The sequence below is a fragment of the Engystomops pustulosus genome, chromosome 6 (assembly GCF_040894005.1).
Source record: "Engystomops pustulosus chromosome 6, aEngPut4.maternal, whole genome shotgun sequence".
NCBI lineage: Eukaryota > Metazoa > Chordata > Amphibia > Anura > Leptodactylidae > Engystomops > Engystomops pustulosus.
Window position 1 is genome coordinate 45,223,004 of NC_092416.1, and position 17,205 is coordinate 45,240,208.

At 37.7% G+C, this 17,205-nt stretch overlaps 1 protein-coding gene across 14 annotated transcripts in view; it reads right to left on the reverse strand.

The window, feature by feature from the left end:
- Nucleotides 1-17,205, reverse strand: part of AGRN (agrin) — a 334,557-nt gene that overhangs the window by 307,484 nt on the left and 9,868 nt on the right. For all 14 annotated transcript variants that reach the window (XM_072155891.1, XM_072155888.1, XM_072155904.1 and 11 more), the window contains exon 2: nucleotides 15,784-16,045. In XM_072155891.1, the coding sequence (XP_072011992.1) occupies nucleotides 15,784-16,045 (262 nt within the window). The remainder of the gene's footprint in view (nucleotides 1-15,783; nucleotides 16,046-17,205) is intronic.

Sequence of the window (17,205 nt, forward strand, 5' to 3'; positions counted from 1 at the left end):
AGTGAGACCAACAGATATAGTTACCAAGGTAAATGCTGATAATCTCTGTACAGATCTGTTGAATAGGTTGATGCTATTCTGCTGTTGAATAGATTGATGTCATATAAATAAATGTAATAGTAAAATTAAATATTTTTTCTATACTTATCATTCAAGAGTCACATAAATGATGAAAGTAGCAGCAAATGTTAAGTTATGTGCCAAAGGTTATATCACCAGTGGCTGAATTTTGAAATGGCAATGGGACAACTTTAGCTTTCTCCAAATATGGGCACCAATTTCCTTGGCTAAGAACGCACCTGGTGGCTCATTTCAAATTTCTCCTAAAACGAATATTCGACATGTTGACATCTAGCTGCCTGATCATAAGTCTCAACAGAGAACTGTCAAGTAGCTTCCATACAAATAAGATGGATTGCTGATACAATCTATGGTACAATAAGACCGGCCCAAGACGTTATTTTATTATTTAAGTGAAATGGGGATAAGCAGTTGGCAGGCACACTTATCTTTTGGTGAATAACAAATTCAAGAAATGCATGCCAAAAGTGCATCACCATGCAAACCAATATAATGCAAACTTTTGGGCAATACAGTGTGTCAAACTGTTCAGATAGTTATATGGATGGCATGCTCATATTTATTTCCAAAACTGCTGTATTATATAAACTTGATGTCTGGTCTAAACTTAATATCTAGTTATATACTCGAGAGCTATTATTGTCAATAATACGCCTTGAACTAAATTCACACGAACGTATGGGGAACGTATATACGGCCGACGTATATATAGGCCGGCGTATATATACGTCCCCTATACACGGCAATGAGTGCATGGCGCCCTACCGGAGTGTGCGGCACCGTACTGTTCCGTAGCCGGGAGAAAGATAGGACATTTAGCGCCATTTATTACCATGGAGAGGGGTGGGGGTGAGCGGCGCTCATCCCCCTCTCCTCGTCACCGATGTATGCCCGCGTACTATCGTGTATACATCGGGCATACATCGTGTGAATATAGCCTTAGAGGAATACAGACAAAGTATTGACCAATGTGTTTGAACATTTGTCTTAGTCTTTAGTGAGACAAGGGCTAATACAAATGTTGAAACACGTTGGGCCATATTCTGTAACATTCTAATGGACTGAATAAAGGACTACATGTTTTATCACTGTATCAAGAGACTGTTTTTCCTTTGAATTGTATATACCAAGATTTGGGCTGAGAAAATTTTTTCCGGGTGAACTAAAAGAATCTTGTTTTTTATTCAATTTTACAAGTTAGTTTAGTGCAAACTAACATCAACTATAATAAATACCAATTTGTATAGAGAAACGATAATATAGTTCACAGTTGGAACTAATAAACCTCAATGAGTTCCTTGTCCCAGGCAGAGATAATAGACATAGCCAGTGGGTGCTGAGAGACCATTTTTCATAACCAAAAGACGTAAATTACAACACAAATTCTAATTACGCATTATACAAAGAAATTGTTGGTTGAGGAAATGTTTTCTTACAGAGTGTTATTCTTACAAATTACATAATTATTCTGTGACTTAAGACATACAAGACTAAACTAGCGGAGCAGCAGTGGACTATACAGACCACATGCCGGACATGGTGATACTTTATAAATGCAGCCTATTTTTCTCTCTTTATTTATACATGAAATAAACACAACTTTCAGTATAAATTACAGCAATTTTGTTCCTACAAAACACATGCAGACAATGGCAGCCAGTCATTTCACGTAATTGGTTGCAGCACAAACAAGAGCCGGCTGACATATGTCTAGGAGAGAAGAGTTGTGTGCCATGTTGGGGTGTCTCGCCAATTTAGGATATATTGGTTATTACTATTCAGAGATGAATATGGATGCCGCCTACGGGGCTTTGGAATTTATATGATACCTTTTCACAAATGCTTTTTCAATTCCCAGAACAGACAATAGGTATATAAGTACATCTTGTAATTGTGAACTAGCAGATGTACATATTGCATTAGTTTAACTGCTATATAAATCAACGATTATGGTATACCAATGTCAAAGTCATGAATGCAACTCTTGATATCCTTTTTAAGTGAGAACATAGAACCACTATTCAAGAATTGCTCATGTATCAGAGGTCGCACTAAAATTTTTCTGGAAGGGTAATAATACTCATTTAACCATTCTTGAGGAGTATTTTTAGCCGAGGAGGAGTATGAAATTTTAATTAATACAAATATATAACTCCTAGTCGTATATATATCTATTAATGTCTATTAACGATCTAATAAACGTCTATTAATACAAGAAAATCATTAAAGTCTGAATTTTTTTTTTCATTGTTTTAACCTACAGAGTGGGTCAGGGCTGATTCCGGCCCTAAAACCCCCATAAAGTGGGCCAGGGTTGACACCAAAGCTAGACCCCCCCACCTCCACCCCATAGAGCGGACCAGGGCTGATACCGGCCTCCGGAGACCCCCCCTATAGAGTGGGCTGGGGCTGATGCCGGCCCCAGACCCCCAACACAGAAGACCAAGGCTGACGCCTCTAAATTTATTTAATTTATTTTGGGGGATTGAGGGCGTTGTTTTTTTTTTTTTTTACGCTGTTTATTTTTTACTTAATTTTTTTTTTTTTTATTACAAATTTTTTACAGGGGCAAATATGTTCACTGCTAATCCTATATATAGATCACAGATAATAGTGATCTAATGGCAACGGTCCATTGGATCACTGTTATCAGTGATGTGTATACAGAGACCTGCAGAGAGGAACACGCACTACACACGCCACACACAAGGCACCAGGCCCACTCGCCACACATGGCACACACAGAGCACACACACTACACACGGCACCTGGCCCACTCACCACACATGGCACACACACAGCACACACACACTACACACGGCACCTGGCCCACTCACCACACATGGCACACACACAGCACACACACACTACACACGGCACCTGGCCCACTCACTACACACAGCATACACACAGCACTAGGCACCTGGCCCACTTACTACATATGGCATACGGCACCTGGCCCACTCACTACACACAGAATACACACAGCACACAGTACCTGGCCCACTCACTACACACAGCACCTGGCCCACTCACTACACACAGCATACACACAGCACACGGCACCTGGCCCACTCACTACACACAGCATGCACACACACTACACACAGCACCTGGCCCACTCACTACACACAGCATGCACACACACTACACACAGCATACACACAAACTACACACAGCACCTGGCCCACTCACTACACACAGTACACATAGGGTGCAGTGAGTACAGTCTGGTCAGGGTTTGCACTCACCTGGCCCTGCTCTCCAGTCCCTCCAGAATCACATAATCGCTGACACACACAAGCCTGCTGGGAGAGCTGGAGCAGCAGCCCCGCAACCCGCATGTCTCCCCCAGGACCTGCGCTCTAGCTGGGTGTCTCTCCAACGCGCCACTGACACAGATCACTGCGGAGAGGCCCGGCGCTCAGCCTGTGCGCTACAGAAAATAATTGCCATGCGTACTTTGATGCATGGCTATTATTTTGGAGGGTAATGGCGCCTCACCATGTGTCTATGACGCTTGGTGAGGCGTTAATGCGACCTCTGATTACTATTATGTCTGAATAACCAGCGGGTATTGCACATGGCTGGCTACAACTTCTATGTGAAATAACCGATTGTTGGCTGCTATGAAATGCATATGTTTGCTTCAGAGTAGCAGAATATTACTCAGGTAAAGGTGAGCTGATACATCTCATAATATGTACCATTATCATCGAATAGCCAGGTAACCCAGGCACACTACAAAAATTATATTATTAGAAAAGTCTAGAATTTTACATGGATTTTTTGGTATCACCTCTGTGTTACAGTGACCTTTAGTGAAGATAACTCTTCCTAGTCTCATATTTTTTTTTTATTGTATAGAGCAGAAGTTGTAGACTGCTAACTTCTTGCCTTGCAATTTAGCATTTAATTAACACTCCATTGACCTGTGGATGAAGTATATGGGAGGAAGGGGTGAGAATACAGAATGACTGGGAAAGTGACACCAAATGGAAGGTTATAGGAACAGATGACCCTTCACACTGTTTTTCTGCATTGTTTTGAAGACTACCCAGATGCAAAGTGTTTGCAATACATTAGAGATTAATGGATTATTGGCAACTCTATCTTGATGCCAGATTATTACTAGACATATGTAAAAAAAACTGTGTATAAAACTCAAAAGACAATATAAATTATAATAAGGCAATGCCGTATGTACAGATCCTTAGTGTAGAAGACAGAAACAAATATATTCTGTATGTAGTGTGGTATAAATAATATATACAGACATACAGTGCACTTCTCAAGACTCTAAAGAGGTGGAATATGTATCCTAGAATATTCTGTACTTAATCTAACAGAAGCATCCCAAATCCCTTCAAAGCCATAATCTCTTTGAATATAGATGAAATATGTAGAGGGATGTAGAAATTCTAATTGTTAAAAAGGGCCATAATTCATAGAAATATAATTTCTGAAAACTGTAGTCCTTTAAATTGTGGACCTTTGGTAAAATACAGTTAGTCAATCATTAATTATGTATATATTTGAAATACATGCTGCTGGTTAGTTTAGAGTCTGACAAGAAGTAAGTATTTAGTCAACTTGATGGAGAACAGAAGCACAAACAGCATTTGGACAGAGTGCAAGATGGGAAACACATGTCCTATGTGCTGATCTGGATGAGAAGACAGCAACTGATGTAGTGCCGACTCTGGTAAACATCATGGGAAAGTGGATTCCTTACCAAGTTTGTCTTGGAAGTAGACAACAGAGAGTAACATGAAGGTGTCAATAGGATTTCACGAGAAGCACTCTTCTAGCAGTGTGCTAACAATTCACATGCGCCATGGACTTTTCTCACTATAGTGGGGCAGAAGCCAAGCTGCTAATACTAAAGCCTTGTCATTCATATTGTGGCAGGTGAAATATTCCTGCAGGCACAAGATACGGTCACTGTCTAGGATAGAAAATATTGTAATATGAGGAGGTTTTTGTACTATAAAATACATCAAAGTAAAATAATAATCATCATATTCTGTAGCGCTTTGCAAATCATATGGGGCGCGTTACAAATTAACCTTTAAATATCCTCTGTTGAAGCTTAAAATCATAGTTTATTTAGTTAAATATTTAAAAATGGACTATACTTAAGCTGAATAAATATCGAAATCAGGTTATCAGAGTTGTTACTAGTTCTGATAGCCCAATTTTGATACTTATACGGCTTAATATAGCCCATTTTATAATATTTAACTGAATAAACTATTTTTGGAAGCGTTCTTATTTAAGTATAACGATGACAGGTTACCCAACAAAAAACTCTTGGTTCCAGTTCCTACCATTTAACCTCATCGTTCTCACATTTAGGACAAAAGGGACTGTTGCTTGATAGTCACCCTATCATTTCCATCTGTTGTTTGAAAAAAAAACCTTTGTTAGGTCTCTAGAGAGGGCAAGACTTGCATAAATTCCCATCATTAATGTGGTAGGGGGATGGGGCAAATCTTTTTCTCCAGTAGTCTTAGAGCAGAAGTGGCTCCCTTTCAGGAATAAGGGCAATGATAGCTATTAGGTAAATAAGTGGGTTGTTTGTTAAAGGCAAAATGGCCTTTTTGCTGGTATGTCTACATACAAATGTTTTTCAAGTTAGTCCTGATATTTTATATTAAAGGGTCATTTCCATCTTATCTATGAAGGGTTGAGAAGGGAATAATTCTAAAGTTTTTATCTAAACTTGTGAACATTGACAAATCAGGATGGAACCTTTGACTGTAATGAGTCTGATGAGAATCCATCTTCAAGCATGGAACTTCACAAGACAAATAGAGCGGCATACTAAGCTATTTTGTTCAGAAACTTTGACCACATGTTGAAGACAACTTCAATACACCTCAGAGTGTCAGTGCACAGTTACTGTGATGGTGTTAGTTTTTAATCACTGGTAGCCATTGTTTTCTCTATGTGCCCTGGATCACCTCTGGCTTAACCCTGGTGATGATTCCCTATATCGTATCTACCCTTCCCCCGCTTCAAACACATTGATCCCATGTTTGTATTTGTGTAGTAAAGTGATCAAAGTGAAAGCTGACACACACTCACTCACATGATAAAGATCTGAAAGGTTAGTGTAACAAACGGGTACACCACACTCTCCCTCTCTTCCCACACACTTCACTGCAGCAGAGGACGTTATCAATTACATCTGTTTATCACGTATAACACAAGACTATCCAGGAAAGTGTTTCATTCCTTTACAGCAGCTGTACTATGCCCACATCTGTGAACATATGTGACGAGTGACCTCTTGTATGTCCTCTATATACATCCTTATTTGTATTTAGTCTATGCTGTGTAAGACTTATTCATTAATAATAAATGTGGACCTCGACATGAACATTTAGTTTTTTTCTGAGCACGCATTTTGTTTCAATAGGAAGATAGAAATGTAACAGTTTCTTAACCCCTTGCCGCCGCAGCCCTTTTTCGATTTTGCATTTTCATTTTTCACTCCCCACATTCAAAAATCTGTAACTTTTTTATTTTTCCATGTACAGAGCTGTGTGATGGCTTATTTTCTGCGTAACAAATTGCACTTCATAGAGATGGTATTTAATATTCCATGCCGTGTACTGGGAAGCGGGAAACAAAATTCCAAATGCAGTGAAATTGGTAAAAAACGCATTTGTGCCGTCTTCTTGTGGGCTTGGATTTTACGGATTTCACTGTGCACCCCAAATGACATGTCTACTTTATTCTTTGGGTCGGTACGATTACGGGGATACCAAATTTGTATAGGTTTTATAATGTTTTCATACATTTAAAAAAATTAAAACCTCCTGTGCAAAATTTTTTTAGGGGATTTTGCCATCTTCTGGCGCTAATAACTTTTTCATACTTTAGTGTATGGAGCTGTGGGAGGTGTAATTTTTTGCGGATTTTGATGACGTTTACAAAGTTATCATTTTTAGGACTGTACTACCTTGTGATCACTTTTTATTTTTATATTTTTTTTAAATGGCAAAAAAGTGCCATTTTTGACTTTGGGCGCGATTTTCCGTTACGGGGTTAATCGCAGTGAAAAACCGTTATCATATTTTGATAGATCGGGCATTTTTGGACGCGGTGATACCTAATATGTTTATGATTTTTACTGTTTATTTATATTTATATCAGTTCTAGGGAAAGGAGGGTGATTTGAATTTTTATGTTTTTTTATTATAATTTTTTTATTTTAACTTTTTTTTATTTTTATTTTTACTATTTTTCAGACTCCCTAGGGTACTTTAACCCTAGGGTGTCTGTACGATCCTATCATATACTGCCATACTACAGTATGGCAGTATATGTGGATTTTACTACTCATACATTACAATGTGTTGACAGCGCATTGTAATGAATGGGTTAACCCGAAGTAGCTTCGGGTCTTCATGAGACCCGAAGCTACCATGGCGATGGATTGCCGCTCCCCAATGACGTCACGGGGAGCGGCGATCAACGGAAAGATGACGGTGCCTGCGCGCCGCCGTCTTTTTTAAGCCGCCGGCACCTTTGCCGTCGGCGATCAGCGGTAAAACACCCGGTGCGATATGCAGCAAAGACTTACCGGCTATGGAGAGGGCTCGGCCCGCGAGCCCTCTCCATGTACCGGGACCCGACATGTGACGTACTATTACGTCACATGTCGGGAAGGGGTTAATATCATAAACATATTTTTTAAAATGTTTACAGCATGGTATATGTATTTGTTCCAATAGGTGTCTGTTAGAGGCATTTATAACTTTATGGCGATTTTTGCTCAATTCATGGCCATATTAAAAAAAAGATATAGTGAAATTCTTTTCTAACACTAGCAAATAGTTTTCCACCCATTTTGACATTTTGCACATTGTTTAATTGGTTAAATAGCTGCAATGTTGCGAAGTGAAACTAAAAAAAGAAAAATATCACTATACAGGCTAAGTGATGTCCCATATGGAATCATAAGTCTTGATTTCCCAAGGTTGTATCTTTACCATCCCATCTGTTTTCTCTTATTCTATTACTTCTCAACTATAACAGATCATGTTTCCTATAAAGTAGTTCCAGTTAAACAGCATTAATAATCCTTTAAGTAAATGTACAGTTATAGCCATATAAAAAGAGAATGCCTGCAGCATGAATCTATGCAAAATCAGAGCCATGTTAACCTATATTTGGATCTCTGTTGGTGCTCTCTAAGAGTTGGATTTGCGTCTCTACATGGAGTGATTGCTATTGAGACTGCGGCAGAGCCTTAAGTACACCACAGGTAATGCATTAAACTATACAGCATGCAGTCTCTGTCACTACCCATTGCTCCAATAAAACTCCAGTCCTGTAGACTAAAGGCTTTCTGATCCATTAATGTCTTGGCTTCCATTAAATACGCCTCAAGTGCCAATCTAATGTGCTAGGAAGCAATTATAGTAAACATAAACCCAGATTACATTTAAATGAGAAGAAAGAGATCTAAAAACCACATACATATAAAAAATATGACTGGATATAAAACCTACACATATTCAAAATAAGCTTTGATAAGAAAAAGGTGACATTAACTAAAATAACATAAGGATCAGCAAAGTAAAATTGTGTACTGAGAGGCACAGCTGGAATGAGGGGTAGGCTGCACAGTACACCACACACAAGAGGAATTTATGCATCAAATTTACAAAATACATCTTGTCCCTATTAATATATATTGTGAATGGGAAAGCTGAGAGAAGACCAATATGGTTTAGAGTTCCAGTGGAACTTGCCACCTTGTCATCTGTCTAACTACATACCACTACACAGCTACCAGCTGAATATATTTTAATGAACCTACAAGAAGGGACTTTTAGGGCTCTTTTCATATTGAGGTTCAGTGATTTCCACGGATGCCTCACAAAGCCATTGTTTTCATTGGATTGTAATTCACTGATCTGTTGTCCTTTAAAAAAATTGTGAAACATGTCCTTTTTAAGTCTATGGGGCATGTGTATCAAACTTTTGTCTTGCCTTTTTTATTAAATTTTTGAGATTTTTCATGGTGTTTGTGCTCATTTGTGACTTTTTTGCACCTAAAACTGATGCCTTTCAAAGTTCACCAATGTCTAGTTTTCTGTAGTGTTTCCTGATTGATCACCTGAATCCAGATGTGAAAGTTGCAACTTTTTTAAAAAGTTGGAAAAAAGTTGTATTTTGGCGCAAATCGAAGACTGCCCCTGACAAGGCGTAGAAATTGCGACTTCTGGAGACTTTTATTCCAAATTCCACTTGTATCAATAAGGAACACCTGCTAAGAAACGTCTATCCAGCGGAATATTCAAGGAAAGTCTCAAAAAACAGGCGGATAAAGTCAGACTTATGACACATGTGCCGCTATGGGTCCACATAAAAAACGGATAAAACATCATTATTTTTTTCACTTATGAGGCTGAAAAACTAGGTGTGGTCAAGGAGATAAAACGGAGGAAAAAACTAAGGCACAACGGATGCGCAACTGAATCTAAGGCCAATGTGAAAGAGCCCTTAGTGACACCTTTCAATATTATTTTCGGGAGATTGTTCCATTATTGATTTCCTTTCCATAACCAAAACCTCTCACCTTTTGGTTCTTTCAACTAGAAGAAAAGAGGACTCTCAGGAACAATGAGAGTCCCACCAATTGAATCTCCGACAATAACACACTAAGGGCTCTTTCACATTGGCATTAATGTTCAGCTTCAGTTGAGCATCCGTTTCCGTTTTGTCTCCACTGTGTCTCCGATTTTCTTCCGTTTTGTCTTCATGATACATCCATTTTGTTTCTGTGTCCACAAAAAAAAAACTGAAGATTTAACATTTCTTTGAAAACATAACATCTATTTTTTCAGCCTCATCTGTGAAAAAAATGATGTTTTATCAGTTTTTGGAGAACCCATAGACTTCTATTGCCTTCCGTGATACGCATCAGAGAAAAAAATAGGACAGGTTTAATGACTTTTTCTTGGACAATGGATCAGTAAAAATAGAAGCCAATGTGAAAACACCCATAGAAATCAATGGCTTTGTGAGACATCCGTAGAAATCAGCGAACCAATGGCGTGAAAAACAACGCCAATGTGAAAGAGCCCTTATCCTGTGGGTAGCTGATAAATTTTACCTATGATAAGATCCATCGAACCTCGTACTAGTATGTTCTTATCACCTTAATTGTTATTAATTGGGCTACAAAGGAAATTGTAAATTGCTTTGTAGCCTAGACATTCAGTCCAGTTAACTAATAGCTATAAAAGGAAATTAAGCAATTAACTGCTTCTGTTAAATTAATCATTTAATTTAGAAGACATTTTTAACCTGTTGCCACAAAATGGAAAAACAAATAATTTATCTTCAGAGATTTAACTAAGGCCATTAAAGTATATGTTAAGATGTCAATTGAGATGAAATAGTGGAAAACAAATTATTTTATATTTTATTTTACTATAGTTTACTATTATGAACTATTGAATTATCACTGACATTATATATAGTTTCATTATGCCAGTTATTTGTTCCATACACATTATTAAGATTTGGAACAATACACACTTGAAAGATATTAGAATTTGATATTATACTGTTCTACGCTGTATATTACGTTATATTATACAACATGAATATGCATTATAATATACTTTATTTCAAAACATTCTATACTATGTTTTTGTATACTGCACTACACATCATAAAACTGTTTTTACTTAATCCAAAAGAGACGCCAACATTTAAATGTCAAAGAACTCATCCTCGCTTTGTCACTTAGCCTCTACCACAGCTCATCCCAGTTATTACCTTCATTTGTAAAAGGAGAAATAAAACCCTGTCTAATAATGTCACTACCCTAAAGGCAAAGAAAATCAATGACAAAGTGATGTGTATGGGTTTCTAGGGGATTGAAGGCCATCACTGAAAGCTAACATTATCACAGACAGATGCCTTGCTCAACAACTATCTTAGCCATGTCTCTAAAGTTAACACATTCAGCCAGAAGTAATTTCACTTATGAAATATATATATATATACACAGACGGTCCCGAGTCCCGACTTAAGAACACCTGAGTTACAGACGACCCCTAGTTACAAACTGGATATTACAATGATCACTCGCAATGCATGCTGCTTGGATCACACGGCCCAAACACTGCAAAAGGGGAGTGAATTGACATGCTGAGTTCAGTGCCGGTTTGCAGTGTTCAGGCCGTGCGATCTGAGCAGCATGCGTTGCGAGTGTGATGCGAGTTCATGGTAATGTGGAACGGGCCTTACAATTAGAAATGGGAAATTGTCCTAAATAAGACAATAAAGGAGAAATAGCCTCACCAAACATTTGCCCGTTAGCAATCTTAATCGGTCCTGTGTATGTTACAAATTCAGAAGCAAAGAGGTTAACAAGGAGGTGGAGAAGAGTAGGAACATGCAGTTGCAGTTCATAGCCTATGTTCCCAAGACATGTGGTAACAATTCACACATGAAGCCAACAGATTATGTATAATTTATTTTAATATATATATACGTTTTATAAGAGAGGTTATAACACTACTAGACTAAAGAAATAACTATAATAATCCTAAAGCTACACTCATACCTCACAGCTGGCTTAGATGTATGGATTTCAGCATTCTAGCAGAGATATCAAGGAGATCCAAGGTTTGGATAATTCAAATAATATGGTGTTTTAATAGATTTAGCACGCTCTACCCCCACAATTCCCATGCTTTTATCATCACCAAGCTGTGAATATTATGGCTTTGTGGCTGCTTGAGTAATTATTCTGCTATAAACCTACTAGTCTGAGAGGTGTAAAAGGAAGACTGGGAGCAAGTTGACAATGACAAATCGTTTGTTATTATTGAAAAATTGAAGCTTGAACACAAAGTTGGCTCTATGTATAAATACTGTCCCATCATCCTTCAAGATCAGGAATGAAACAATGTTCATGAAAACACAGCTTATGACTGCCTTTCCAGTATCATGTGCAGCCGGTGGAAATGGGTCAGTATGTCTGCCGGTGGACTGCACACCTTGCACCAGACAGTAGTCCTTGCATTATACTGAAATATGATGCAAACACTTGCCATGTGCAAACAGAACCACAGCCCCATCACTGTAACAGTTACTACATTACCGGTAATGCCGTTCTGCCAGAAGAAGTTCTTGTATCAAATTTTGATTCTTATTGCAAGGACTTCCATTCTGCACAAGGTGCCTTGTCCTTGGGATCAGGCTGACAAACAGGCCTGTTTCCATGGGCTGCACACGTTTATGTGAAGGCATCTTTTGATAGAGACTATGCTTCAAGCTTAGGGAAGTAAACCTTGAGGTTGCAGGAAAGGAAATCACAACTTGATGTTCCTAGGACCCAATCTTCAACAAGGTCCCTCAATGCCATTTATAGCAAAGGTACCCTCTTTTGAGGCAGGCAATACTTCAACCTCCCTGTTCTAAGATACCTGTAGCATAACTACTGTGCGGTGGAATGTGTAGGGAAAACTAGGATCTAAAATGGTTCCATAGGATTACAATATTCAAAACTTTTTGCTTAATATAGGCCGTCAATATCCTATTAGTGGGTCGTACCAATCAGTTGTTTGAAGGGGTTGGGACAATGAGGCAAGTGTTTACTCTTAAATTTAGTAGCAAATGTGTTGAGTATTGCAGCTTTGTTCGTAATAGTTAGCGATTCTGTCAAGAAACAGATCCCTCTTTTGTAAAATAAATTTCTAGGCATATATTGATTGGCATTACTCAGTCATTGGCAGAAAATAGTAATTAGATCTCTTTTTTTTTTTTATAACAGATAAGGATTCATTAGTTTTCATGTATGACAGATAGATCAATGTAATTTTTTAATGACAGAGGTTCTGAATTTGACCTTCATTACAATATGCCTATTGTTTACATATTCTTTGGCACCACAGAGTGTTAATTTTCTCCTGGGAATACAACCACTGATAAAAATGTTTTGCAGTGATCTTCCACGTGCTGATGGCTAAGAGAGCTAATGAAGAGATTTGCCATTTAGCCTCCTTGACACTCTTGGTAGTAGAATTGTTCCCAGTAGAGAAATCATGGAGAAAGAATGAACTGCCCCTAATAGACAACTCCCTGCCCAATTATCTTCTTAGTTGAAGCGTTTAGAAGAAGAGCCCTCACAGCTGAAGCCATCTGGTTTTTAGACCTCTGAATTTTATAGGGTCAGGATTTTTGACTACTGCCTTTGCAAGTTCCAGTAGTTTTATATCCATAGAAAAACATTGATGATTTCTTCTAGAGATTGTTGATTATGTCCTTGAGTTAGCACTAAGTTACAAAACTAGACACAGCTCATAGACAACAGTGGTGCCGTCTCTTAAAGTAAACATTCGTGTATTTAGAATCACATACAAAGCCCTTTAAATCAAATTTAAGTGATTTAAAAAAATGCCTCCAATGATGATGGTGATCTTTAGGAGGACACAAAAAAAATCAAAGAATGACCACTTTAAGGCATTTTGCATAGATATAATTAACATTAAAGCAGCAGGAAATGCTAAGTGGACTTACATCTAACACAGGAAAGACTCTTTCATGTAAAGTCCACTGTATCCAAAGCAATTCTTTGTTCCATTCATAACAAACATAGGGGGAATTTCTTCAAAGTTTACAATAACTCAGTTACCAGTTCTATCATCACATAAAGATACACCAAAATAAAGTTCAAAGTTCTAAGGAGGTGACTCTACATATTTGAGTCACAGAGCTGATTCACTGAAACATTTGATGAAGGAAACCCTTATCAGTGTAAACTAGTATGGACAAAGGCATTACTAGGTCAGCAGAAGACCAGTGATTCAGCCCCACATCCAAACCCAAACAACTGGAAAGCACCAATAGTTTTATATTAACCTTCAGCCATATCAAAACTACTTTCTTAAAGTGTAGCTCCAACGTTATAATTATTTTACCAAATTCTAATATGTGATTCCCCCGTAAAAAAAACAAACAAACAGAACAAAGCCCATATTGTGTGGCTCATGCTTTTCTTTCCAAAGTTAAAGCATTTTCTGTTTTGAAAGTATCTGAAAAAAATCTTTCTCGGCATTGGTGAAGTGGGTAAAGACTAACCTTTTCCTGTATCTGCCCTGAAACAGAGACCAATTCTCTCTGCCCACAGTACCCATGATACATTGTGTTCTCTCATTAAACAATTTAGCAGCAAATCCAGTGAGATTCCTAGAAGTAAATCCACAGTGCACATACAGGATGTGTATAGTGACTAGCCAGGCAGCTTTCATCACACGATGAGCAGGCAACATGTAATATACATGTAACATAAAGTGTATAGCCTATGCTGCATGAGCAATAAGGGTAAATAGCTACTTTGTAATATGCCAAGAACATATTGGGGGGGGGGGGGGACATGAGGTGCAAAGTTCTGAAACGCAAATCGGGATGGAGGGATTGACAGGGAACATGGGAGATCTTGTATCTCATTATTCTACATAGGAGACATCTGTATCCACTGCACTGAACACATTCAAGTCTGCTACACACACGGCGAACACTGTCACATGTCCCCCCTGACCTTCCTCTGTGAGCAGGGAGAGGCAGCCCTCTTTTAGTCTGTATCTTCAAATGTACAGTTCATAAGAGAAACCAGCAAAACCAGGAAAGGACCTACTGCAAGAGCCAGGCTACAAGAAGTTGTTCTACATCTCAAGAGCTATTACAGTTGTGCTTTAAAAGAGCATGTCTTAACATAGGCATGTTTTCTTCCTGACATGTATCTTTTAGTAAAAATGAACATTTTTTTAGAGCCTCTGGTATCTGTAGGGCTATTGATAACTAGGTGTTACCATTCCTGCTGCCAACATGGCATGATCTTAATCTGACACTGTATGAAACATTCTGTGGATAAAACACATTTACAAGAGGAATACAAGAGGGATAGATAACCATAAAAATTAAGAAAAGGAGTCTCAGTATTGTTGTTCCATTTGTAGGTATTAATGGTTTCAACAGAAACTGACATGGAGGCTGCTAAAGGAATTTCTATAGACAAAAATGGAAAACTAACATCACTGCACAAAGAGACAGAAATATTGCTATAATTTGGACAAAATCTAGAAAGACCATGAGTATGGCTCAGTGCGTGTAGTGCCAAAACATTGCTGCATGCTGCATAGAGATATGAGAGACTTTGTAGTGTATGAGATCATAGCCTTTTTTTCACAATTGAACACCAGTGTAAATAAGACATGTATCTTTATAACAAAAAATTATGAAGAACAGAGGATAGAATTAAATGGGGAAACTACCGGTATATGTTTTGTAAAGGAAATTATCAAAGTCAAAATTGTGTTTATATATAACCCACAGGATGGTTTCCAGCTAAAATATTCTTCATTAATCCATAATGTGTTGAACTATAAAAGCTTAACCTTTGGAATGACCTTTGCATTCCACTCCAAAGGCTAAAGGAATAGGGGACATCTTTTTCTAAAGAAGATCTAAATGCACAAAGTATGTTGATGTTATAAAAATAAAAGGGTAAACAAAAATATTAAAATAATGGACATATTATACATCAACTATTTTCAGCAATGTGCATTTTGATCAATAAAAGATGTCATCTGGTTTTGGTGTCCATAATTTTCTAGACAAGTGCTCATTTTGTGAGATCAGATACGAACAAATGTAGGCACCAACCTTCTACGCAAGATTCCACTTCTTCCAGGTTTCTCAGTGTTATCCTCATCAAACTGGAATTTAACATTAGTTCATTGCGGTGAAGGGGCCACATGTATCGGGGTGCAGGGTTTACAAAGAATATCCTTGTATCTCCAGTGGACACTTGATTGTCACAAATACTGGGATCTCCAAATCCTCCAACCATCACTTTATTTCCTCCATCCAGTAGGATCTCATTTGTTACAATTTCTCGGCCTTTTAAATATCGCCATACCCTTATCTGAAGGGGGAAAGGGAGATGAATTATTACATGTTATGTCAACAGCATTTTATTTATAAAGTACTCTCTTACAAAATAACAGTTATAGTAGTAGGTTGTACTATATCACTAAGATTTTCCAGTATATAGAGCTTATATTTTCACTACAGACCTCATACAGTGCTTATGTTGAACAATAATATAACTTCTTTGAATAAATAAAATCTTGAAGTGTACTAAATAACAACATGCATGCAACAAAACTGTCCGCCTTCACAATAAAGTAAGGTTGCTACTAGACAACTATGGTAGCACATTATGGATTCTTAATAATATAAGTTAGATCAATGAGTTAGATAAGGAAAAGAAATGTTTTAGGCCTTATTTTCTTAAATTTTGTTTGTATGCCTTCTTTTTTGTGTTCTTTGTTTGTATGTCAAATCTAGCTTTTCTTAAAAAACTAAATCCAACAGGTTTAACAGGGCAAAATATGAACCTGTAGAAACTTCCTATGGTGCATGGAACCATACCCAAGGAATACTCTGGGAAAGGCTGCTGGTGAACATGACGTAGAACATATACTTTGCAATTTTTGTTTTACAATCATATAGAAAGTGCTAGGAAGCATTTTTTATTTTTCTTCCTGACTTGTTTACTTACTAAACACAAAATCCTTTAAGTACTCATTTAGAATTTATGAAGAGGAAATAACCTTAATATTAGATTTTTGTCTAAATACAACTCAACAAAGGCAAAATCAAGAGGACATCACAAAACTAAAACAAACTAAATAAAAACTGCACAAATTGAGGGCAGGTTTAAAGAATTAAGAAGAGTACCATAATTTAAAGAATGTAGACTAGGTTTACATCCCTATTGGAGGTTCCATTTGTAACTTGGTCCTATATGCTGGACAATTGAATGGAACCCCAAAAGACCATTTTACTGTGATTAGGGATTATTTTGTTTGCATTGGTGCTTCTTCAACACTTTTATTACTTTCATTGTTCTGCTACTATATTTGAGCATAATAATGGAAGCTTCAAATGCAGATATGAACAAAAAGTTGTGATAAAGTAAACTTAAAGAGAACCTACCACCACGAATCTACCTATAAAGGTAGATCGGGTGGTAGGTGGATGTAAGGGACGTGAGGAGAGCTCTTTTTAGAGCTAATCCTC